Below are 27,010 nucleotides of genomic sequence, written 5' to 3' on the forward strand. Positions count from 1 at the left end.
GCAGCCCTGCGGCGGAGTCTCTTCATTGTAGCGTGTTGCCTTGGCAATGGCAGGCTGCGTCAGCAGTGGGCGTGTATCTCAGTAGGGACGGGTTGCCTCGGCAATGGCTGGCTGCGTCAGCAGTGGGCGTGTATCTCAGTTGGGGTGGGTTGCCTCGGTAGTGGTGGATGCCCCTCCCCCACAGTGCGTCTCCGACCGTCTGCTCGGGATAGTTTGAAATCGCGGTTTTGTTCATCCCACTGGGTGTCCCAAACAATCTGTCCCTGCAATCTCCTGGGCTGGCCTACTGTCCAAGTCTCCTTCAGTCTCAAGTTCAGCCCTCTCAAGTCTCAGGTTGCCAGTTCAACAGGGCACCCGGACAAGCGCGCCCTGTGGGTATTGCTGGGTAGGGCCGGCTGCTGCCGCCCCAGCTGCCGGCTTCGCCAGGCAGACCTACTGCCTGGCGTCCCGTGTCTTTTTTATACTTGGGAGTTTCCCCGTTCTGTGGGCAACAAAGATCAGTCTGGAAATGCAGCTCCGACACACCATTTGCGGATTCAACGAGAGCTCCAATCCTGGGTTGTTCTCACAGTGCCATTTGAGTCCTCCCCCAGAGCTCAGTTTAAATGGTTCTTATTTTTGCTGTAAATCACAAAGTTTGTTTCTTTTCTTTTTTGCCTATACTTATCAAGCTATGACAAAGTTACTTAAGTTGATAATGAAATGTGGGTAGAAGGAGTATTAATTTAATTTGATCATGAGTTTTAGTTTTTAATGCTCTAAAAATCTCCTTCAAAGTCATGTAAAATAGTGAGTTTAATCAAATAAGGTTAATTTATTAACTCAGTGATTCTCATGAGTGATCAAGCAGTTACTTCTGATGCTCTTTATAACATTTTTATTGTTTCTCTAACAAGGCAAAATTTCAAAAGATATAAGTATTGCTGTTCAAATGATGAAAAGGATTCATTCACTCCTGGAGAGATACCCAGAAATTTTGGAAGTGGAACATCATCAATATATAGCTAAATGCCTTAACTGTTTAGGCTTTAATGATTTGGCAAGCTCTTTAGATCCGACTTTGGTAAGAGAAGTAGCTTTTCTTATACTTTCAACTTTAACTAAATTTTAATACAGAAGAAGAACTAATTAGCCTAATAAAGTATCTCACATATAGAGGTATCAATTAAGTTTACTCTGATTCTAGTTTATAAAATAATAGGTTAGAGGTTACTTATTATTAACCTAGCTGCTGAACTTTGAAGTAAGTTAAAATTAGAAAATTTGTACAGTTGCTTTCCAAAAACAAAAATTAAATACTAGATGATATCCAGGTGCCACTTTGAATCCTTTTGGTAACAAGAAAGAATCCTATACTTAATTCTGACACAATCTAAAAACTGTAATGTTGTGAGATTGAAGAATGATCTTTAATAGGTTTCCAGGTTTCAATTCCAGGATGAACTTTTTTTAACATTAATATTTGCTATTGTACTTTTCCCAAGAATAATATTTTCGGTGGTAAAACTTTCCTTACTTAAATATTACACAATTTAAAAGCATAGTAGGCCAGGTAGCTCATGCTTTTAATCTCTGCACTTTGGAAGGCCAAGGTGTGCAGATCACTTGACCCCAGGATATCAAGACCAGCCTGGGCAGCATGGCAACACCCTGCCTGTGCAAAACACACACACAAAGTATTAGCCACATTTGATGACATGAGCGTGTAGTCTCAGCTACTCAGCTAGGGGGTAGGAGGTGGTGGGGCTGAGGCAGGAGGATTACTTGCACCCTGGAGTTTGAGGCTGCGGTAAGCTATGACTGAGCCAATGCACTCCAGCCTGGGTGATAGAGCGAGACCCTGTCTCAAAAAAAAAATAAGTAAATAAAAAATAAACATGTTTTCTGCATAGAATGTGCTAAGTGGATATTTAATAAATGTTTATTCGGTTTTGAAGTTTAAGTTGATTTCAAAGAAAATAATATATTAAAATAATAACAGGTGATAGGGGATGACGAAAAGAAGAATAAAGGAAATAAATATTCAATTGGCATGGGGCCAGCTCGGTTTCAACTGCAATACATGGGCCCTTACTTGATACGAGATGAAAGAAAGGATCCAGATCCCAGGGTCCAGGATTTTATTCCCGACACATGGCAGGTAATGATGACAAACACGGTACTTTTCTAATCAGCGTGACTTCAGAGCTGCTCATTACTGTGTCTCTACATGTTATATTTTGCATAAACTTCTTAATCTTGTTGAACGTCATTCCTCTCCTGTGCCTGGAGAATGTAGCTAGAGTATGAGAAATCATTCACTTTTCCCCCTTATTGGCCTTTTAATTTTCACCGTCAGTGAAAGTTATACTGATATCTGTTTGTATGTGAAGGCTAATGTGGCATTACTAGTTCTTAGAACTCACTTTGGCAAACCTTTTCCTGCGCTTACTCAATGACAATTGGAAAAAGTTTTTTCTAATGGAAAAAAGATGTATTCAGTCTTGCTTTCTATTTTGCAGAAATGAAACCCTCTCTCTAGGCCAAAATGTAAAACAAAATTTCTTTTCTGAGTGAATGGCACGAGTAATCCAGGTATTTTCCTGAATCCTTGAGTGTCCACTAGACCTAATCTTCAGGGTTTCAGGGAGTTCTCCTGAAGGTAGCACAACTCAGTCACAGGAGACAGAAGGTACAAAGGATACTGTCTGTGCTTTGGTAACATGCTGTTCACTTTCTTGACACAAATGGTGCTTTGTACTCCGCAGCGGGAACTCCTGGATGTGGTGGATAAGAATGAGTCAGCAGTGATTGTGGCCCCAACGTCCTCAGGCAAAACCTATGCTTCCTACTACTGCATGGAGAAAGTGCTGAGGGAGAGCAATGATGGGGTGGTTGTGTACGTTGCACCCACAAAGGTAGCACTTGAGTGACTTTCATTTTCTTTTTTGTTCCTGAATGTCCCCTTTAAAAAGAATGAACATGGTCACGTGGTAGACCTAATTCACTATTTTATTTTATTTGAGACAGAGTCTTGCTCTGTTGCCCAGGCTGGAGTGCAGTGGCATGATCTCAGCTCACTGCAAATTCCACCTCCTGTGTTCAAGCGAATCTCTCATCTCAGCCTCCCAAGTAGCTGGGATTATAGGAGCATGCTGCCATGCCCTGCTAATTTTTGTATTTTTAATAGAGATGGGGTTTCACCATGTTGTCCAGGCTGGTCTCAAACTCCTGACCTCAGGTGATCCACCCACCTTGGCCTCCCAAAGTGTTGGGATTACAGGCATGAGCCACCGTGCCTGGCCAAGAAACTATTTTTGATATATTCATTTCATCTAATATATTAATGTTTTCATTTATAGTTACTGCAATTATACGTATTTTTAGAAAATATTTCACTATCAGGAATATAAACATGATAACTATGTAGTATTTTTAAGGATTAATATTTTTAAAATTTACATTTTAAGTTATTTCCCTTACTTTCTCTTCCCTTTTCCTTTTTTCTTTTCCCTCCCTCCCTTGGAGTGGTATGCTATGATTATAATTATGAAGATTTATGTTTTGCTTTCAATTAATATTGTTTCCATTAAAAAACACAGCCGGGTATATGTGACTTCCATTTCCAGTAATACGGTGGTATAGGGCAACAGAAAAATCTCTTTATGTAAAACACCTGAAATGATGGATAAGAGACACCAAACATCTTTTCATATAATTATAGCTAAGCTCAAAACAATAGAAGGGGAATCCTGGGGGCTGAAAAATTTAGGGAAGGCCACATGGGCTCTCCGGCTCTTTTAGGCAGCGAGTTGCAGGGGCCTAAATCAGAAACAATCTGGACAAACACAGGCAGAGGGAGGGCCAGGAGCTCAGGCAGAGCAATGGCGGTTTACCTGGAATCATGAGCCAGACGTTCCATAGAAAGTCATCCATTCCTCCGTTATCATCATCATGTACATATATGTATGTATGTATGTATGTATGTATGTATCTATCATCTTATCTACCTATATCTATCAATCATCTATTTATCATCTATCTATTCCCTATTAATCATCTATCTATTATTTATCAATCATCTATCTATCTATATCTATCTATCTAATTGTGTGTGTGTGTGTAAAATCAAGGAGGATCAAAGAGAATACTGCAATGGAATCAAATAATTTCACTATCATCTGTATTTTTCCCTACTTTATTTCATTTTCATTTGTGTGTGTGTGTGTGTGTGTGTGTGTGGTGTATATATAGATTCTGTTGTCCTCTGAGGTTTTATTTGTCTGTTCTTTTCGAAGTGACTAATGGTTGTTTTTTTTTTTTTTTTGTCAATCAGGCTGTTGTTGGTCAGGTGGCTGCAAGCGTTCAGAATCGTTTTACTAAAAGGTTACCTGCTGACAGAACTCTATGTGGTGCTTTCACAAGAGATTATCATCACAATGCACTAAATTCTCAGGTATGACATACTAATTCATGAGTTTATTATCAAATTATAAAGCAGTACATATGTAACTGTTTTTCTGGGAACCTGCAAAGCACAAGTTCTTAGAGAAATAATTTCATTGAATTTACAAAAAAATAAAATTGCTCTAAGGAAAATTTAAGATTGTTCTACTGTAAAAAGTAAAAGCTAGGCTCACTGTTTCTGAGGATACTTACATTATGAGCTGAAATTTCAAATAGAAGGTTATGATATTTTATTATAACTTAGAAAGGGATTAAAGTAGATTTGACAAACCCAATGAATTACTAAATGACTACCCAACATTTTCTTATCATTCAAAATTGCTGGTTCTTGTGAATGATGTGTATGGATCCTCATAATAAAGACTTATCTCAAAAAGATTGTGTGTTGTTAGTGGAACCGTTGATGGGTAAATCATAGATTAAGATAGATTGTCTCCCTTACTGAATTCACAAAGTAGACATTTAAGACTAAACAAAATATAAAACAATCATTACAGAGCAGTAGCTTTTTTTTTTTGCATTTTCGTTAATCCAAATGTTCATAAATGTAAAGACTTAAATGAAAAATGTCAAAGATGTGATATTATCTTAATGAAACTGCTATCAGCTGCAGCATATTTTCTAGGTTTCTGTTACTACACCTGATATAAAATTAATGCTCAGTAAAGTTAGCTACACTAATCATTCATATTTTTAGGTACTTATTACAGTGCCTGAATGTTTCGAAATTCTGCTGCTTGCTCCTAATCGCCAAAAATGGGTGAAAAGGATTAGATATGTTATATTTGACGAGGTAGGTTTGATGTTAATTCTCTGGGTTGATGTTCTAGTCTGCATGTAAAAAAAAATAATTTCTAATTTAAAGAATATGGGGCTTTTTCAATGATAGGAATTGTCTAAGTTTTGTGTCAGCCAGCATACCAACTGAAAACAGATTGCAGATTCACATTAGCATAATTTTTAAAAAAGCGTTTTTACACAGGGGCTGTTTACAAAGGTTTGTGAAAGGGAAACCACAAGGTCAGTGCAGTAATCCAGAGTAGCACAAGCCTTTCAACCCTGTAAGGATGATGGAAGGAGGAAGCAGTAGGAACCTCAAAAGAAGAAAGATTCTATGTATGTGTCTCTTTGGGAAGAACAATGACCTTGGTGAAGGAATGCAGCTGGATCTCTTAGGGAAGTAGCCAAAAGAATAAAGACCTTGACCTCACTGTCTTCTCTCCTTTCCATCTCTTGCCTAGGCTTCCCACTGGCCAAACCCAATAGAAGCTAGAGAGCTAGGGAGGGTGGGATCCATTTTCCAAGGTCAGACTCATTGGTCAGAGAGCAATGTGGAGAATGGTGTAGCTCTGGGGGGACATAGCTAAGTTATTACCAGTATGAATGGAAAGTATTTTAAATAGAATTCAAGCTTTGGATTTTGTTGCTTCAAGGAATTTTCAGCTTAAAGGAAAACTAGGTGACAAACCTATGTATTGAATCTACTCCTTTTTTGTGTGAAGTTGGGAACTCGTGGACATGCTGTTGTTCTGCTTTCTTTGTCCTGAAAGTAGTCTATTTCGTTTTATGCATCATGCTGTACTGTGTATTGCTTACTTCTAACATTCCCATTTTAAGGGAAAACAAAACAAAACCCCTGATCTTCACAATCTAGAACCTTGGATTATGGTCTTGTCTCAAACTGCATAAGCACAGTAATGTTAAAACATGAGTAATGAGGCTGGGTGCGGTGGCTCATGCCTTTAATCCCAATACTTTTGGAGGCCGAGGCAGGTGGATCACCTGAGGTCAAGAGTTCGAGAACAGCCTGGCCAACATGATGAAACCCCATCTATACTAAAAATACAAAGATTAGCCAGGTGTGATGGTGCATGCCTGTAATCTCAGCTACTTAGAAGGCTGAGGCAGGAGAGTCACTTGAACATGGGAGGGGGAGGTTGCAGTGAGCCAAGATCGCACCACTGCACTCCACCCTGGTCAGCAATAGTGAAACTGTCTCAAAAAAACAACCAACTAAGCAAACAACAAAACAACAAAAACAAATAAAACAAAAAACCAAAAACAAAACATGGGTAACCTGGGTTTCCTGATTTATAATTCCATAAAACTTGATTGTAAGAAGTCTTTAAAAATTGTTTATTCTAGAATGTTCAGAGAAATTGCCAGCTGATACAAAATCTAAGATTAGCATTTGGTAAAGTGGCTGATTGCCTGAGCAGATCAGAGTCAGAAGGGATATGAGAATATATTTCTTTTTTTTTTTTTTTTTTTTAGTTTCAGGTTACTGTCTTTATTTTTATTTATTTTTTAAATTTTTTATTGGATTTTAGGTTTTCTGGTACATGAGCAGAGCATGCAAGACAGTTGCGTAGGTGCACACATGGCAGTGTGCTTTGCTTTGCTTCTCCCCTTCACCCACATTTGGCATTTCTCCCCAGGCTATCCCTCCACACCTCCCCCTCCCACTGGCCCTCCCCTTTTCCCCCAATAGACCCCAGTGTTTAGTACTCCCCTTTCTGTGTCCATGTGTTCTCATTTTTCATCACCCGCCTATGAGTGAGAATATGCGGTGTTTCATTTTCTGTTCTTGTGTCAGTTTGCTGAGGATGATGTTCTCCAGATTCATCCATGTCCCTACAAACGACACAAACTCATCATTTCTGATTGCTGCATAATATTCCATGGTGTATATGTGCCACATTTTTCCAATCCAGTCTATCATCAATAGGCATTTGGGTTGATTCCAGGTCTTTGCTATTGTAAACAGTGCTGCAATGAACATTCATGTACATGTGTCCTTATAGTAGAACGATTTATAGTCTTTTGGATATATACCCAGTAATGGGATTGCTGGGTCAAATGGAATTTCTATTTCTAAGGCATTGAGGAATCGCCACACTGTCTTCCACAATGGTTGAACTAATTTACACTCCCACCAACAGTGTAAAAGTGTTCCTTTTTCTCCACATCCTCTCCAGCATCTGTTGTCTCCAGATTTATTAATGATCACCATTCTAAGTGGCGTGAGATGGTATCTCAATGTGGTTTTGATTTGCATCTCTCTGATGACCAGTGACGATGAGCATTTTTTCATATGATTGTTGGCCTCATATATGTCTTCTTTTGTAAAGTGTCTGTTCATATCCTTTGCCCACTTTTGAATGGGCTTGTTTGTTTTTTTCCTGTAAATCTGTTTGAGTTCTTTGTAAATTCTGGATATCAGCCCTTTGTCAGATGGGTAAATTGCAAAAATTTTTTCCCCTTCTGTTGGTTGCCGATCCACTCTAGTGACTGTTTCTTTTGCCGTGCAGAAGCTGTGGAGTTTCATTAGGTCCCATTTGTCTATTTTGGCTTTTGTTGCCAATGCTTTTGGTGTTTTGTTCATAAAGTCCTTGCCTACTCCTATGTCCTGGATAGTTTTGCCTAGATTTCCTTCTAGGGTTTTTATGGTGCCAGGTCTTATGTTTAAGTCTCTAATCCATCTGGAGTTAATTTTAGTGTAAGGTGTCAGGAAGGGGTCCAGTTTCTGCTTTCTACACATGGCTAGCCAGTTTTCCCAACACCATTTGTTGAACAGGGAATCCTTTCCCCATTGCTTGTTTTTGACAGGTTTATCAAAGATTGTATGATTGTAGATATGTTGTGTTGCCTCTGTTGCCTCTGTTCTGTTCCATTGGTCTATATCTCTGTTTTGGTACCAGTACCATGCTGTTTTGATTACTGTAGCCTTGTAGTATAGTTTGAAATCCGGTAGTGTGATGCCCCCTGCTGTGTTCTTTTTGCTTAGAATTGACTTGGCTATGCGGGCTCTCTTTTGGTTCCATATGAAGTTCGTGGTGGTTTTCTCCAGTTCTGTGAAGAAAGTCAATGGTAGCTTGATGGGTATAGCATTGATTCTGTAAATTACTTTGGGCAGTATAGCCATTTTCACGATATTAATTCTTCCTAACCATGAACATGGAATGTTTCTCCATCTGTTTGTGTCCTCTCTGATTTCGTTGAGCAGTGGTTTGTAGTTTTCCTTAAAGAGGTCCCTTACATTCCTTGTGAGTTGTATTCCAAGGTATTTTATTCTTTTTGTAGCAATTGTGAATGGCAGTTCGTTCTTGATTTGGCTTTCTTTAAGTCTATTATTGGTGTAGAGGAGGGCTTGTGATTTTTGCACATTGATTTTATATCCTGAGACTTTGCTGAAGTTTCTTATCAGTTTCAGGAGTTTTTGGGCTGAGGCGATGGGGTCTTCTAGGTATACTATCATGTTGTCTGCAAATAGAGACAATTTGGCTTCCTCTTTTTCTATTTGCATACCCTTTATTTCTTTTTCTTGCCTGATTGCTATGGCTAGAACTTCCAGTACTATATTTAATAGGAGTGGTGAAAGAGGGCATCCTTGTCTAGTGCCGGATTTCAAAGGGAATGCTTCCAGTTTTTGCCCATTCAGTATGATATTGGCTGTTGGTTTGTCATAAATAGCTTTTATTACTTTGAGATACATTCCATCGATACCGAGTTTATTGAGGGTTTTTAGCATAAAGGGCTGTTGAATTTTGTCAAATGCCTTCTCTGCGTCAATTGAGATAATCATGTGGTTTTTGTTTATGGTTCTATTTATGTGGTGAATTACGTTGATAGACTTGCATATGTTGAACCAGCCTTGCATCCCCGGGATGAATCCTACTTGATCGTGATGAATAAGTTTGTTGATTTGCTGTTGCAGTCAGCTTGCCAATATTTTTTTGAGGATTTTTGTATCTATGTTCATCATGGATATTGGCCTGAAGTTTTCTTTTCTTGTTGGGTCTCTGCCGGGTTTTGGTATCAGGATGATATTGGTTTCATAGAATGATTTGGGAAGGATTCCTTCTATTTGGATTATTTTGAATAGTTTCAGAAGGAATGGTACCAGCTCCTCTTTGTGTGTCTGGTAGAATTCGGCTGTGAACCCGTCTGGACCTGGGCTTTTTTTTTCTGTGGTAGGCTCTTAATTGCTGCCTCCACTTCTGCCCTTGTTATTGGTCTATTCATAGTTTCAGCTTCCTCCTGGTTTAGGCTTGGGAGGACACAGGAGTCCAGGAATTTATCCATTTCTTCCAGGTTTGCTAGCTTATGTGCGTAGAGTTGTTTGTAATATTCTCTTACGATGGTTTGAATTTCTGTGGAATCTGTGGTGATTTCCCCTTTATCATTTTTTACTGCATCTATTTGGTTGTTCTCTCTTTTCTTTTTAATCAATCTAGCTAGTGGTCTGTCTATTTTGTTGATCTTTTTAAAAAACCAGCTCTTGGATTTATTGATTTTTTGGAGGGTTTTTCGTGTCTCAATCTCCTTCAGTTCAGCTCTGATCCTAGTTATTTCTTGTCTTCTGCTGGGTTTTGAGTTTTTTTGATCTTGCTCCTCTAGCTCTTTCAATTTTGACGATAGGGTGTCAATTTTGGATCTCTCCATTCTTCTCATATGGGCACCTATTGCTATATACTTTCCTCTAGAGACTGCTTTAAATGTGTCCCAGAGGTTCTGGCATGTTGTGTCTTCATTCTCATTGGTTTCGAAGAACTTCTTTATTTCTGCCTCCATTTCGTTGTTTATCCAGTCAACATTCAAGAGCCAGTTGTTCAGTTTCCATGAAACTGTGCGGTTCTGGGTTGGTTTCTGAATTCTGAGTTCTAACTTGATTGCACTATGGTCTGAGAGGCTGTTTGTTACGATTTCAGTTGTTTTGCATTTGTTGAGCAGTGCTTTACTTCCAATTATGTGGTCAATTTTAGAGTAGGTGTGATGTGGTGCTGAGAAGAATGTATATTCTGTGGATTTGGGGTGGAGAGTTCTGTAGATGTCTATCAGGTTTGCTTGCTCCAGGTCTGAGTTCAAGCCCTGGATATCCTTGTTGATTTTCTGTCTGGTTGATCTGTCTAATATTGACAGTGGGGTGTTAAAGTCTCCCACTATAATTGTGTGGGAGTCTAAGTCTCTTTGTAAGTCGTTAAGAAGTTGCCTTATGTATCTGGGTGCTCCTGCATTGGGTCCATATATGTTCAGGATTGTTAGCTCTTCTTGTTGTATCGATCCTTTTACCATTATGTAATGGCCTTCTTTGTCTCTTTTGATCTTTGTTGCTTTAAAGTCTATTTTATCAGAGATGAGAATTGCAACTCCTGCTTTTTTTTGCTCTCCATTTGCTTGGTAAATCTTCCTCCATCCCTTTATTTTGAGCCTTTGTGTATCCTTGCATGTGAGATGGGTTTCCTGGATACAGCACACTGATGGGTTTTGGATTTTTATCCAATTTGCCAGTCTGTGTCTTTTGATTGGTGCATTTAGTCCATTTACATTTAGGGTTAATACTGTTATGTGTGAATTTGATACTGCTATTTTGATGCTAGCTGGCTGTTTTGCCCGTTAGTTGTAGATTCTTCATTATGTTGATGCTCTTTAGCATTTAGTGTGATTTTGGAATGGCTGGTACTGGTTGTTCCTTTCTATGTGTAGTGCCTCTTTCAGGAGCTCTTGTAAAGCAGGCCTGGTGGTGACAAAATCTCTGAGTACTTGCTTGTTCGCAAAGGATTTTATTTTTCCTTCACTTCTGAAGCTCAGTTTGGCTGGATATGAAATTCTGGGTTGAAAGTTCTTTTCTTTAAGAATGTTGAATATTGGCCCCCACTCTCTTCTGGCTTGTAGTGTTTCTGCCGAGAGATCTGCTGTGAGTCTGATGGGCTTCCCTTTGTGGGTGACCCGACCTTTCTCTCTGGCTGCCCTTAGTATTTTCTCCTTTATGTCAACCTTGTTGAATCTGACGATTTTGTGCCTTGGGGTTGCTCTTCTTGCAGAATATCTTTGTGGTGTTCTCTGTATTTCCTGCAATTGAGTGTTGGCCTGTCTTGCTAGGTGGGGGAAATTTTCCTGGATAATGTCCTGAAGAGTATTTTCCTGCTTGGGTTCATTCTCTTTTTCCCCTTCTGCTACACCTATGAAACGTAGGTTAGGTCTCTTCACATAGTCCCACATTTCTTGGAGACTTTGTTGATTCCTTTTTGCACTTTTTTCTCTGATCTTGGTTTCTCGTTTTATTTCATTGAGTTCATCTTCGACTTCTGAAATTCTTTCTTCTGCTTGGTTAATTCGGCTATTGAAACTTGTGCATGCTTCGTGAAGTTCTCGTATTGTGTTTTTCATCTCCTTTAATTCATTCATATTCCTCTCTAAGTTATCCATTCTTGTTATCATTTCCTCGAATCTTTTTTCAAGGTTCTTAGTTTCTTTGCATTTATTTGAAACTTGTTCTTTTAGCTCACAAAAGTTTCTCATTATCCACCTTCTGAAGTCTAATTCCATCATTTCGTCACAGTCATTCTTTATCCAGCTTTGTTCCCTTGCTGGTGAGGAGTTTTGGTTCTTTCTAGGAGGCGAGGTGTTCTGGTTTCGGGTGCTTTCCTCCTTTTTGCGCTGGTTTCTTCCCATATTTGTGGATTTATCCACCTGTCGTCTGTGTAGTTGCTGACTTTTCTATTGGGTCTCTTCTCTGCGTATCCAGCGAGAGCCTCAATCCTGGGTTGTTCTCACAGCGCCATCTTGAGTCCTCCACGAGAATATATTTCTTTATGTATTTATTACTAGGCTTGGTTAGTAAGTCTTTCTAACTGAGACCCAATTGTCATGATTTATTGTGTTCTATGAAGACCAAAAGTTGGGCCTCCTCTCTAAGTCTTAATTTGCATCATTTAACCAAAGACAATTGATTTATTTATTCAATAGATGTTGAGTACCTTCTCTGTGATAGGCACTGTCCTTTCTCCCTGGTATGCCAGTACTGACCTCGTGGTTTAGTGAAGGAGAGAGCAATTAAATAAGTAAACACACCAATGAAAATATAAGTAAACAATGTGATACAAATGCTGAAGAAAAAAATAAGTCTGTTTTCACCAAGATAATGGCAAAATGGGAAGTAAGAACAACTTTGGAGTGGGTATGCAGGAAAGGTGTTACTGAGGCAATGACCTTCAGCTGAGCTTTGCAGGGATAAGCAGGAATGGTCAGCCAAGAGGTGGATGAGGATTTTAAGTAGCAGGGTAGTATATGTGAAGGCCCTCAGGTGGGACATGTGTATTCAAGGAATGAAAAAAAGGCCAGTATTTTGGGAGCAGCGTACATGGTGGGGAAAGTGGCCTGAGATGGGGTTGGAAAGGATGGAAGGAGTGAGATCATGCAGAAGTTATATTTCCAGTTAAGCAGCTTGTAGTTTGCTATAAATGCATTGAGAGGACATTGTAGGGATTTAATTAGAGATGTGGCCTAATTTGATTTTTGTTTAATAATACCATTAGCGTTATAATGTGAAGAAAGTCTAGAGAAAGAGTGGAAGCTAAGAGAAAAATCAGACGGCTATTGTAGAAAGCCAGGTGATGGTGGCTTCAATGGCAACAAAAAATGGAGAGAAAAAAATAGCTTCAAAATAGATTTTTGGAATTGGAATCTATAGGAATTAATAATGGATTAGTTACAGAGTTTTAAGAGAGTGAAGAGTCAGTGATCTCTGTTGTCTGAATTTATCACCATTCCCTTTATTTAGGTTTGGTCATTTGTAGGGAACTGGAAAAATACACATGATGATTTTATGCTTCTATCTTTTTCACTTAGCATTTTGAAATAAAGTTTTTAACTGATTTTTTTTTTCTTTACTAGGTCCATTATCTTGGCAGAGCAGTTGGAGTAAAATTTTGGGAGCTCCTCCTTGTCATTATTCGATGTCCCTTTTTGATTCTTTCAGCTACCATAGATAATCCAGATCTTCTCACTAAGTAGGCACAGAGTGGTGGTTATATATTCAGTGGTTGAATTACATACTGTCTATATGGTCTGAAGTCTTTAAGGTTTTTTCTATAATATTAAAAATTTCAAATAAATTTATTACCCAATTTTTGAAATGTCAGGGGTCTCACTTTGTTGCCTAAGCTGGCCTTAAACTCCTGAGCTGAAGCAATCAATCCTCCCACCTCAGCCTCTTGAGTACCTGGGATCCCAGGTGCACATTACCATGTTTGGCTTTCTAAAATTTTTTGAAGATACATTTCCTGGAAGTTACAGAAGGCAAACATCTCCAAAGAAAATCAAGGTCTCCCATAAGCAGATCTGAAATCGTGTAGGAAAATTTATAAAAATTTATTTTTTAATTAATTAATTTTATTTTTAAATTATTCATTATAAAATTTTATTTTTTAAATTATTCTTTATAAAATTTTATTTATTTATTTATTTTTGAGACGAAGTCTTGCTTTGTCGCCAGGCTGGAGTGCAGTGGTGCAATCTCGGCTCACTGCAACCTCTGCCTACCAGGTTCAAGTGATTCTCCTGCCTCAGCCTCCTGAGCAGCTGAGACTAAATTTTGTATTTTTGGTTGAGATGGGTTTCACCATGTTGGCCAAGATGGTCTCAATCTCTTGACCTTGTGATCTGCCCACCTTGTCCTCCCAAGGTGCTGGGATTACAGGTGTGAGCCACCACTCCTGGCCAAAATTTTTAAATAAATGTCATCTGAAGTAAGACAGAGAATTGTATCCCCCTTTCTTTGTTTTTATCCAGCAATTAAAGCTAAAATGAGAACAAGTGGGACATAATCATTGACCTTGTTGATGGTGACCATAAGAACAACAAAGCATTATGTGAACATGAAGTATCGTTTTGTGACCAGACTTGATTTTTCCTAGTAGTGGCAACAATGATAGTAACAGCCACACTGATAGCAAACACATAGTGCTTTCGATGTGGCAGGTATATTAACTCATTCAAGCCTTACAACACCCTTATGAGAAAGATACTCTTGTTATCTTCCATGTTATGGTGAAGAAATGGAGGCATAAAGAAGCTGAGGAATTTTCTCAGAGTCCACAGCTGTGAAGTAATGGAGTTGGGACTCAAACTCTGGTGGTTTAGATTGAGAGTGCATGCCTTAAATTTTTAAACTTGAGAAATTTTCTTTGTTTAAATTATTCAAGTTCTTGATAAATGCATCTATATTTTATTTAAGTTATATGCATGTTTATTCTGTAAGGTGGCTGCATTCAGTAAAACAGTACTGGAAATGGGCAGACAAGATTATGCAAGAGAAATTTATTTCTGAGAAAGAGGCTAACGAATGTCTCAACTTTCTCAAAGACCATTCATATAAAAATCAATCATATGAAGTTAGACTTGGTAAGCATATATTTTTTATATTTTACTATAAAGTTTTTTATAGAGATTTTTATATTTTACTGTAAAGTTATCCATATTCTAATAATTATATGTCCATTAATTTGGATATTCTTGCTCTTCATATTTAGTGCTCTGTGGAGAGAGACACAGTGATATAGAGAAGCATATATGTTCAGTAAAACATGATGATGTTTATTTTGATCATTTTCATCCATGTGCTGCACTAACGACAGATATTGTAAGTATAAAAGCATATTAGTGGAATTTTTAGTGCATATCACAACTGGAAAGGGACTGAATTAGTCTTCATAGAATCACAGCATGTATAGATACTCATTTTCTTTTTTTACTGATTCTTTAATTTTATTCATTTTTAAAAATTTAATACATTTTTATTTTTAATTTTTGTGAGCATCTAAAGTAGCTGCATATACTTATGGGGCACATGAGATATTTTGGTACAGACATGCAATGTATAATAATTAGATCGGACTAAATGAGGTATGTATTTATTACCTCAAGCATTTATCCTTTCTTGTATTACAAACAATCCAATTCTACTCTTTTAGTTATTTAAAAATGTACAATAAATCATTGTTGTCTATCACATACTAGATCTTACTTATTCTATTTTTTTTGTGCCCATTTACCATTTCCTTTTCCACCCAACTCATTATCTTCCTAGCCTCTGGTAATGATCATTCTACTCTGTCTCCATGCATTCAATTGTTTTAATGTTTAGCACCCACAGATAAGTGAGAATACCTGAAGTTTTTCTTTCTGTGCCTGGCTTATTTCACTTAAGGTAATGACATCCACCTCCATCTATGTTGTTGCAAATGATGGGATCATATTATTTTTTGTGGTTGAATAGTATTCCACTGTGTATAAGTACCACATTTTCTTTATTCATTCATTTGTTGACAGGCACTTAGGTTGCTTCCAAATCTTGGCTATTGTGAATGGTGCTGCAGTAAACCTGAGAGTGCAGATACCTCCTTGATATACTGATTTCCTTTCTTTTAGGTATATACATAGCAGTTTATTGCTAGATCATAAGATAGCACAATTTTTAGTTTTCTTGAGAAGCCTCTAAACTGTTCTCCATAGTGTTTGTACTAACTTACATTCCCACCAACAGTGTACAAAGGTTCTCTTTTTGCCACATCCTTGCCAGCATTTGTTATTGCCTGTGTTTTGGATGAAAGCCATTTTAACTGAGGTGAGATGATATATTTCATTGCAGTTTTGATTTGCATTTCTCTGATGATCAGTGATGTTGAGCACCTTTTCATGTGCCTGTTTGCCATTGTATATCTTGTTTTGGGAAATGCTATTGAGATCTTTTACCCATTTTTTGAATTGGATTATTAGATTTTTTACCTGTAGAGTTGTTTGAGCTCCTTGTATATTCTGGTTATTAATGCCTTATCAGACGGATAGTTTGCAAATATTTTCTTATATTCTGCAAGGTGTCTCTTTGCTTTGTTGTTTCCTTTGCTGTGCAGAAGGTTTTTAACTTGTTCTGATCTCATCTGTTTGTTTTTTTCTTTGTTTACCTGTGCTCGTGGGATATTACTCAAGAAATCATTGCCCAGATCAATGTCATAGAGAGCTTCTCAAATGTTTTCTTGTAGTAGTTTCATAGTTTGATCTCTTAAGTTTAAGTCTTTAATCCGCTTTGATTTTATTTATGTATATGATGATAGATAGGGGTCTAGTTTCATTCTTCCACATGTGGATATCCAGTTTTCCCAGCACAATATATTGAAGAGATTGTCCTTTCCCTATTGCATGTTCTTGGCATCTTTGTTGAAAATGAGTTCACTATAGAAGTATAAATTTGTTTCTGGGTTCTCTATTCTGTTCCCTTGATCTGTATGTCTGTTTTAATGCCAGTACCTTGCTGTTTTGGTTACTATAGCTCTGTAGTATAATTTGAAGTCAGATAATATCATTTCTCCAGTTTTGTTCTTTTTGCTCAGAATAACTTTGGCTATTCTGGGTCTTTGGTAGTTCCATATAAATTTTAGGATGCTTTTTGTATTTATGTGAAGAATGTCATTGGTATTTTGATAGGGATTGCATTGAATCTATAGATTGCTTTGGATAGTATAGGCGTTTAACAATATTGATTCTTCCAATCCATAAACCTGGAATATCTTTCTGCTTTTTTGGTGTGTGTCCTCTTCAATTTCTTTCATCAGTGTTTTATAGTTTTCTTTTGTAGAGATCTTTTACTCCTTTGGTTAATTTTCAGATTGTTGGCCATTGGCATATGGAAATGCTACTAATTTTGTATATTGATTTTGCATCTTGAAACTTTACTGGATTTATTTCTCAGGTCTAATCATTTTTGGTGGAGTCTTATGTTATTTCAAACATAAGATCATATCATCTCCAAACAAGGATAGTTTGACTTCTTTCTTTTCAATTTGGATGTCCATTTTTTCTCTTGTCTGACTGCTTTAGCTAGGACTTCTAGTACTTTATTAAATAATATTGGTGAAAATGGCCATCCTTGTCATGTTCCAGATCTTAGAAGAAAGGCTTTCAGTTTTTCCCCATTCAGTAAGATACTAGTGGTGGATCTGTTGTATATGGCTTTTATTGTGTTCAGATGTGTTCCCTCTGCTTCCAATTTTTGAGTATTTATCATAAAGTAATGCTGAATTTTATCAAATGACATTTCAGCATTAATTAAAATGTTCGTATTTTGTCTTTCATTATATTGATATGATGTATCACATTGATTGATTTGGGAATGTTGAACCATCCTTGCATCACTGTGATAAATCCCACTTGGTCGTAATAACGTATCATTTTAATATGTTGTTGAACTCAATGTCCTAGTATTTTGTTGAGGATTTTGTATTAATATTCATCAGGGATATTGGCTTGTAATTTTCTTTTTTTGATGTATCTTTGCCTGGTTTTGGTATCAGGGTAATACTGGCTTTGTAGAATGAGTTTGAAAGTATTCCCTCTTTTTTTTCAGAATAGTTTAATTCTTTTTTAAAGAGAATGAACTAGCTAACTAATAGAGTACTGTTGGTATTACTTCTCCTTAAAGAAGAGAGGAATTAGTTCTCTAAAAAGAAGTAATTTCAAAACTACTCAGACTATTCTGTAAAATAGAGGAGGAGGGAACACTTCTCGCTTTTGGTAGAATTCAGCAGTGAAGTTATTGGGTCCTAGGCTTTTCTTTGCTGGGAGACTTTATTACGGCTTTAATCTCATTACATGTTTTTGGTCTGTTCAGCATTTGGATTTCTTTATAGTTCAGTTTTGGTAGGTTGTGTCTAGGAGTTTATCCATTTATTCTAGGTTTTCAGATTTACTGGCATATAGTTGCTTATAGCAGCCTCTAATGATCCTTTGAATATCTGTGGTATCAGTTGTAATGTCTCCTTTTCCATCTCTGATTTTATTCATTTGGGTATTTTCTCTTTTTTTTCTAAGTCTGGTTAAAGGTTTGTTTATTTATTTATCTTAAAAAAAACCCAGCTTTTTATTTTATTGATTGTTTGTATTGTTTCCTGTTTCAGTTTCATTTATTTCTGCTCTGATCTTTATAATTTATTTTATTGATTTTGGGTTTGGTTTGTTCTTGCTTTTCCTGTTCTTTAAGATACATAATTAGGTTGTTTATTGAAGTTTTTCTGCTTGTGTCTATAAACTTTCCTTTTATTACTGCATTTGCTGTATCCCATAGGTTTTGGTATATTGTGTTTTTATTGTCATTTGAGAAATTTTTAAATTTCTTTCTCAGTTTCTTCATTGACCACCTAATTATTCAGGAGGATATGGTTTAATTTCCACATATTTGTATAGTTTCCAAAATTTCACTTGCTATTGATTTCTGGTTTTATTCCATTATGGCCAGAGAAAATGCTTGATATTATTTCCATTTTTCTTGAATGTTTTAAGACTTGTTTCATGACCTAACATATGGCCTATTCTTGAAAATGATCCATGTGCTTAGGAAAAGAATGTGTATTCTGCAGCCATTAGATGAAATGTTCTATAGATATCTATTAGGTCCATTTGGTATATAGTGCAGATTAAGTCTGATTTTTTTTGTTGATTTTCTATCTGGATGGTTTGTCCAATGCTGGAAGTGGGGTGTTGAAGTCTGCAGCTGCTATTGTATTGGGGTCTATCTCTTGCTTTAGCTCTATTTAAAAATATCTATTTTAAAGATAAATTTGCCTTATATATCTGGATGCTCCAGTTCTGGATGAATATATATTTATAATTGTTATATCTTGCCATTGAATTGATCCCCTTATCATCATTTAATGAGCTTCTTTGTCTCTTTCCATAGTTTTGTTTTGAAATCTATTTGGTCTAAATATAGCTATGCCTGCTCTGTTTTGGTTTCCATTTGCATGGAATATTTTTTTCATCTGTTTATTTTCAGTCCATGTGTATCTTTATATCTGAAGTATATTTCTTATAGGCAAGAAATCATTGAGTCTTTTTAAAAAAATCCATTAAGCCACTGTATGTCTTTTGATTGGAGAATTTAGTTTATTTACATTCAATGTTATTACTGATAAATAAGAACTTACCTGACATTTTGTTATTTGTTTTTTTTTTAGTTGATTTTTTTTGTTGTCTTCTCTTTCTTCTCTCTTTTCTTCCTGTTTTCCTTTTAGTGAAGGTGATTTTCTCTGTTGGTATGTTTTAATTTCTTGCTTTTTATTTTTTGTGTATCTGTTTTATGTTTCTTGATATGAGTTTACCATGAAGCTTGCAAATATTACATTATAACTAATTATTCCCAACTGAGGACAATTGAACACTGATTACATGTACAAACAAACAAACAGCAAAAAGGAAACTAATAAAAACTGTATACTTTATCCCCTCACCCCCAATGCATTTAAACTTTTTGTTGTTTCTATTTATATCTAATGTTATTGTCTGTCTTGAAAAGTTGCTCTGGTTGTAATTTGTGATAGGTTCACTGTTTAGTCTTTCCACTGAAGATATACTCATATGTTCCATACTGCAATTACAGTGTTACAATATTCTGTGTTCATCTGTGTATTTACTATTACTAATGAGTTTTGTACCTTCAAGATGATTTCTTATTGCTCATTAACAGGCTTTTCTTTAACATTGAAGGACTTTAGCACTTCTTGTAAGACAGGTGTTGCTGAAATCCCTTAGCTTTTGTCTAAGGAAGCCTTTATTTCTCCTTCATGTTTGAAGGATATTTTCTTTCTTATTTATTTATTTATTTATTATTGCATTTTAGGTTTTGGGGTACATGTGAAGAACAGGCAAGATTGTTGCATAGGTACACACATGGCAGTGTGATTTGCTGCGCTCCTCCCCATCACCTATATCTGGCATTTCTCCCCATGCTATCTCAACCCAACTCCCCACCCCTCGCTGTCCCTCCCTATTTCCCCCCAATAGACCCCAGTGTGTGATGCTCCCCTCCCCGTGTCCATGAGTTCTCATTGTTCAACACCCATCTGTGAGCAAGAACATGCAGTGTTTGATTTTCTGTTCTTGCGTCAGTTTGCTGAGAATGATGGTATCCAGGTTCATCCATGTCCCTGCAAAGGACATGAACTCATCGTTTTTGATGGCTGCATAATATTCCATGGTGTATATGTGCCACATTATCCCTGTCAAGTCTATCATCAATGGGCATTTGGGTTGTTTCCAGGTCTTTGCTATTGTAAACAGTGCTGCAATGAACATTCATGTGCATGTGTCCTTATAGTAGAACGATTTATAATCCTTTGGATTTATACCCAGTAATGGGATTGCTGGGTCAAAGGGGATTTCTATTTCTAGGTCCTTGAGGAACTGCCACACTGTCTTCCACAATGGTTGAACTAATTTACATTCCCACCAACAGTGTAAAAGTGTTCCTATTTCTCCACATCCTCTTCAGCATCTGTTGTCTCCAGATTTTTTAATGATCGACATTCTAACTTGTGTGATATGGTATCTCAATGCAGTTTTGATTTGCATTTCTCTAATGACCAGCGATGATGAGCATTTTTTCATATGTTTGTTGGCTTCATGTATGTCTTCTTTTGTAAAGTGTCTGTTCATGTCCTTTGCCTACTTTTGAATGGGCTTGTTTGTTTTTGTTAATCTGTTTTAGTTCTTTGTAAATTCTGGATATCAGATCTTTGTCAGATGGGTAGATTGCAAAAATTTTTTCGCATTCTGTTGGTTGCTGATTCACTGTAATAACTGTTTCTTTTGCAGTGCAGAAGCTGTGGAGTTTGATTAGGTCCCATTTGTCTATTTTGGCTTTTGTTGCCAATGTTTTTGGTGTTTTGCTCATGAAGTCCTTGCCTACGCCTATGTCCTGAATGGTTTTGCCTAGGTTTTCTTCTAGGGTTTTTATGGTATTAGGTCTTATGTTTAAGTCTTTAATCTATCTGGAGTTAGTATAAGGTGTCAGGAAGGGGTCCAGTTTCTGCTTTCTGCACATGGCTAGCCAGTTTTCCCAACATCATTTATTTAACAGGGACTCCTTTCCCCATTGCTTGCTTTTGTCAGGTTTGTCAAAGATTGAATGGTTGTAGATGTGTGGTGTTGCCTCCGAGCCCTCTGTTCTGTTCCACTGGTCTATATCTCTGTTTTGGTACCAGTACCATGCTGTTTTGATTACTGTAGCCTTGTAGTATAATTTGAAGTTCGGTAGTGTGATGCCTCCATCTTTGTTATTTTTGCTTAGAATTGACTTGGCTATGCGGGTTCTCTTTTGGTTCCATATGGAGTTTAAGGTGTTTTTTTCCAGTTCTGTGAAGAAGGTCATTGGTAGCTTGATGGGGATAGTGTTGAATCTGTAAATTACTTTGGGAAGTATGGCCACTTTCACAATATTGATTCTTTCTAACCATGAACATGGAATGTTTCTCCATCTGTTTGTGTCCTTTCTCATTTCGTTGAGCAGTGGTTTGTAGTTCTCCTTGAAGAGGTTCTTTACATCTGAAGGATATTTTCACTACGTATACTATCCCATGATAAAAGTTTTTTTCTTCAGCACTTTATGTCATGCCACTCTCTCCTGGCCTGTGAGATTCCCACTGAAAAGTCTGCTGCCAGACATAGAGGAGAACCATTGTATTATTTGTCTCTTTTCTTTTGCAGCTTTTAGGATTCTTTCTTTATTCTTAACCTTTGGGAGTATGATTATTAAGTGTCTTGAGACAGTCTCCTTTGGGTTAAATCTGCTTGGTGTTCTATATCTTTCTTGTATGTGAATATTGGTATCTTTCTCTAGGTTTGGGAAGTTTTATGTTATTATCCCTTTGGATAAACTTTCTCCCCACGCTAGAGGTTTTAAGCCCCTTTAAGACCAATAAATCTTAGATTTGCTCTTCTGAGGCTATTTTCTATATCTTATAGGAATGCTTTATTATTTTAAATTCTCTTTTCCTTTGTATCTTCTGACTGTATTTTCAAGTAGCCTTTCTTCAGGCTCACTAGTGCTCACTTCTGCTTAATTAATTCAGCTATCAAGAGACTCTGGTGCATTCTTCTGTATGTCTGTTGAATTATTCAACTCCATAGCTTTTGCTTGATACTTTTAAATTATTTCAATCTCTTTGTTAAATTTATTTAATAGGATCCTGCTATCATTCTATTGATATTATATATCACATTGATTGATTTGTATATATAGAACCATCCTTGCATTGTTGTGATAAATCCCATGTGGTCATAATGAAATATCTTTCTAATGTGATGCTGAACTCAGTTTGCTAGTATTCTGTTGAAGATTTTTGCATTAATATTCATCAGGGATATTGGCCTGAACTTTTCTTTTTTTAATGTGTCTTTGCCTGGTTTTGGTATCAGGTTAATACTGGCTTTTTGGGTTTCCTCAGAACAGCTATTTTGAATTATTGGGCTGAAAAGTCGCATGTCTTTGTCTTTCCAGAATTGGTTCCTGGTGCCTTATTTGCTTCATTTGGTGAGGTCATATTTTCCTGGATGGTGTTGATTCTTGTGGATATTCGTTGATACTTAGGCATTAAATAGTTAGGTATTTATTGCAGTCTTCACAGTCCGGGCTTATTTGTACTTGTCTTTTTTGAAAAGGCGTTCCAGGTATTTGGAGGGACTTGGATGTTGTGATCTAAGATTTTGTTCACTGCAGCCATTATCTGCATTAGAGGGCACCCCAAACTCAGTGAGGCTGTGGCTCTTGCAGACTCATAGAGGAACCACCTTGGTGGTTTGGATAAGATCTTGAAGAATTCTCTGGATTACCAGAGACCTGTTTTTTTTTCCCCTTATTCTCTCCCTGAAAAATGGAATCTTCTTCTCTATGTTGAGCTGCCTGGAGCTGGGAAGGGAGAGTGATATAGCACCCCTGTGGTCTCTACCACAGAGACTGCACTGGGTTAGACCTGAATCAAGCACAGCACTAGGTGTTGCCCTAGGCTTGCAGTAATCATTTTCTGGCTACTGCCAGTTTTCATTCAAGGCCCAAGGGCTCTACAATCAGAAGGTGGTGAAGCCAGCCAGGCTTATGTCCTTTTCTTCAAGGTGACAGGTTCCCTGGACCTCTGGTGGGTACAGAGATGTTGTTCAGGACCCAGGGCTTGGAGTCAGGATCTACTCACTCTTCCCACAAATAGAAGAGTCTCTCTGTGGCCACCAGCAGCCCTGCTCCATAGTGAGTTTTTCCTGGCTACTGCTAATGTTCACTCAAGGCTCAAGGCCTCTTCAGTTAGCTTATGGTGAATGCTGTGAGGCCTGGTCTCTCCCTTCAGGGCAACAGGCTATTCTCTGGCCCAGGGTAGTTCAGAGATGCCATCCAAGAGCCAGGGTCTGCACTTGGGGACCCCCAAGAGCCTGCTCTATGATCTACTCCACTGTGGCTGAGCTGGCATCTAAGTTGCAAGACAAGTCCCATTTACTTTTCTCTCTGCTCTTTTTGAGCAGAAGTAGTCTCTACCCATAGCCACCACAGCTAGGAAGATTCTGGGTCATATCTGAAGCCAGTATGCCTCCGAGTGTCACGCAATGCCCACAGCATGTACTGCCTGGCTACCAGTGCTGCTTATTCAGGGTCCAAGGACTGTTTATTCAGCAGTTGATGACTCCTGCCACATCTGGGTCCATCTCTTCAAGGCAGCAGGTTCCCTTCTGGCCCAGTATGTGTCTAGAAATGTCTGGGAGCTAAGGCCTGGGTGGAAGCCTCATGACTTTGCTTTAAATGGAAATTACTTCATAGACTCTGAGCTATCGTGATTAAGGGCATGTAAAACTCACTTAAAGTGATTCTGTCTCCCGGAAGTTTTCAAACAAAATTTTGCAATGTAGCTTTTTCTTGGCTTTAAAGTGACTCATTCCAAATGGCATTCCTGTCCCTATCCCTCCCTCTGCCCCTGACTCTGTGCTCAGGGAATAGATATGTGATAAGCATGCATTATTCTTTAAGCCTTCCAATTATATTTTTACAAGTTTGGCATTGAATTCTCAGCAAGTTTTTAGTTGTGTAGTATTTTATAATTTTTTAAAATGGTTTACTCAGTTTAGACTGATTTAAGGTAAGTTACCTTTAAGCATTTGTCAGTACAGGGGCTTGGAGTTCATCATTTTTGGCCATGTGCCTTCCTCTATTCTCAGTAGCTATTAATGGAGCAACTGGAAAGCAACAGAACCATTACAGTATGTTCTGACCCTCTGTGACTTCTGCAGAGCTGCGCTGTTGTGTGAATCTTCTCAGCTCTTTACTCTGTGATACTTTACTCTTTTATGCCTGGGGATAAATAGAGAGACATACTTTTAAAAAATGCCTAGACAACTGGTGAAATTTGTGAGACCTTTCTTTGTGCTCCTAAAGTAGCAATAACAATAGCAAGATGATCTATCCACAAGAGTATAGCATTCATGAGATTACACTGAAATTGTTCAATCATGAGGGGAAGCAGAATACATTGAAACAATAAGAGAAGAATGTAAAGGAATCTTCTAACCTTGGATTTCTTATCTGTAATGCTCATGGAAATAGCTTCGGAAAGGAAGGCATGGGAACAGGATGAGTGAGCTGGCTTTAATCCAGCTGTGGTGAGGGATCACTGCAATCCATATATGGCTTGTTCCTGGACTAAGGGAAGAGCTGCACAGCCTACCTACGAATTATGCTGCCATAAAAAAAAAAAAAAACAAAAACAGCTGCTCATCTCCCTAAGAGGCTGTCAGCACCAGGCAGTCCTCAAAAGAACTACTGTGTCTCCTTCCATGTAGTTCTGATAAATGCTTACCATTACAACTTTTTCACTGATTTTTTATTTCTTATTTAATTTTTATTTTTTCAAAAGGAGCATTTTGGTATTATATGCTTTTGTTTATGAATGAAGAAGTACAACCAATATAACCATAGAATGATTTTTTATATACTTTCTATATCATTTTATATATTATTTAGGCCAGCTTAAGAGATAGCAGCTAATTACATGCTGTGCAGAGGAGAACAATTCAGTTTAGTATGTGTTTTTAGTGTTACAGTTGACAAACCAATGAAAAAGCATACCTGAAAGTTAATAACCAGTCACTATGATGGATGGGATATGGAAAAAAGAGCCAGGCATTTAACAGCAGATTATATACATTATATCATGTAATCCTCACAACAAATCTCTGGTATAAGGATAATTATTCCCATTTTAGAGATGGGAAACCAAGGCATTTGTAAAGGAAAGGAGATGCTTTGGAAATGAATCACTGTTATTCTAGAGGCCAAAATAGAAGCATGGCATTAGTATGTACTTGACAGTTCTTAGAAAAGTCTAATTATTTAAGTCAGAAATGGCTTTGTTTATGGACAGAACATATGGTCACCTGAAAGATGCAATTTATGAGATACTGAAGTCCTCACCTTCTGAGATAATGAATATAGTTACTAGTGTGTTCAAATGAAGTCCATGCCAACTAGCTAGCTTCATAAATTCAATCTGAGAATTGCTAAATGATGATTCTTTTTGAATAACATAACTACAAAAAGGAAATATTGCTTATATTAACTCTTTTGAATCTTACTACCATCATGAAGACAAGCAATGAAGACATTGCCATTCTCATATTATAGACAAAAACCAGAAAACAACAACAACAACAAACAGAATTCCAAGGAGTGGGTTCTAATCCCACAGTCCACCAAACAGGCCTTCTTTGCCTTCTGAACTCTATCTTTGGAGTGGCTCCTTTAGCTCAGTATTTCCAATCTTCTCGGAACCAGGAATACGTATTTTTCAAAACAAGCGTTCCTACCTCAAGTAAGTTTGGGAGAAGTGTGATGTCTTATCCCTTTCTTGGAGATTCGCAGTGCACATGAATATAACAGAAACCTTGACATAAAGATACTTGGTTAACTTGTTTAATAGGGCCTTTCCCATAGACGTTTCATCGTTAACATTTCTTTTTGGTGTTATGGTTTAGGAGATGTTACTTTATCCCTTGTGTACATAATAGATGAGAAGAAGTAGTGATTGAAGACAAAGGCATAGAGAACCCAAAGGCTATGAGATGGGATTTGTTCTTGTACCCTCTGCAGTGCTTCACACATGACTAACATCAACAGTATTTGTGAGAGGAAAAGTAGTGTGTGAGTTCTCAAGGCTTAAGGCAGAGCTGATCAGTAACCAAGGTAGCCATCAGGTAGAAATTTCTTTGAGTATCTGAAGGTTATCTGAGGGTCTTTGTCCTTATAAAGTTGACCCAGATCTTTTTTAAAAAATTTTTTATTTTTTATTTAGTTATTTTTTTGAGATGGAGTCTCACTAGTGGCATGATCTTGGCTCACTGTAAACTCTGCCTCCTGGGTTCAAGGGATTATCCTGCCTCAGCCTCCCAAGTAGCTGGGATTACAGGCATGTGCTACCATGCACAGCTAATTTTTTGTATTTATAGTAGAGACAAGGTTTCACTGTGTTATCCAGGATAGTCTTGATCTCCTGACCTCGTGAATTGCCCACCTCAGCCTCCCAAAGTGCTGATATTACAGGTGTGAGCCACTGCGCCTGGCCAACCCAGTTCTTATATTGGGTCTCTAGGGACAAAGCTTTGTCCCTTTTTACATGGCTTGGTATCCATAAAATCATCTTCATCACTAAACACATTTTAATGTCTGTTTCAAAGGGATATTTCAAAAAGAAAAGTATATTTTATATCTAAATTGAGGCTATTCTGTAAGTGCTCATATTTTCCAGCCACCCAGTACCCTCACTGGCATTCTGGGGCTGTTTCATAGAGCCGTGTTCATTTATTATCTAGTACAAATAGTCTCAGGAAGTAATACTGAAACTTATTAGTGGCCTTTGCAGTTTTCTGTTTCAGCAGGTTAGAGATGCTACTTTGTTAAGATTTTATTAACAGATCCCTGCAG

At 37.5% G+C, this 27,010-nt stretch overlaps 1 protein-coding gene across 1 annotated transcript in view; it reads left to right on the top strand.

Moving 5' to 3' along the window:
- Window positions 1-27,010, top strand: part of DDX60L (DExD/H-box 60 like) — a 143,204-nt gene that overhangs the window by 64,738 nt on the left and 51,456 nt on the right. Inside the window, 8 exon segments of the mRNA XM_078366284.1 lie at window positions 897-1,063; window positions 1,982-2,140; window positions 2,748-2,897; window positions 4,316-4,435; window positions 5,144-5,239; window positions 13,123-13,238; window positions 14,489-14,631; window positions 14,760-14,869. Of these exon segments, the coding sequence (XP_078222410.1) occupies window positions 897-1,063; window positions 1,982-2,140; window positions 2,748-2,897; window positions 4,316-4,435; window positions 5,144-5,239; window positions 13,123-13,238; window positions 14,489-14,631; window positions 14,760-14,869 (1,061 nt within the window).

This window comes from Callithrix jacchus, chromosome 3, assembly GCF_049354715.1.
Source record: "Callithrix jacchus isolate 240 chromosome 3, calJac240_pri, whole genome shotgun sequence".
NCBI lineage: Eukaryota > Metazoa > Chordata > Mammalia > Primates > Cebidae > Callithrix > Callithrix jacchus.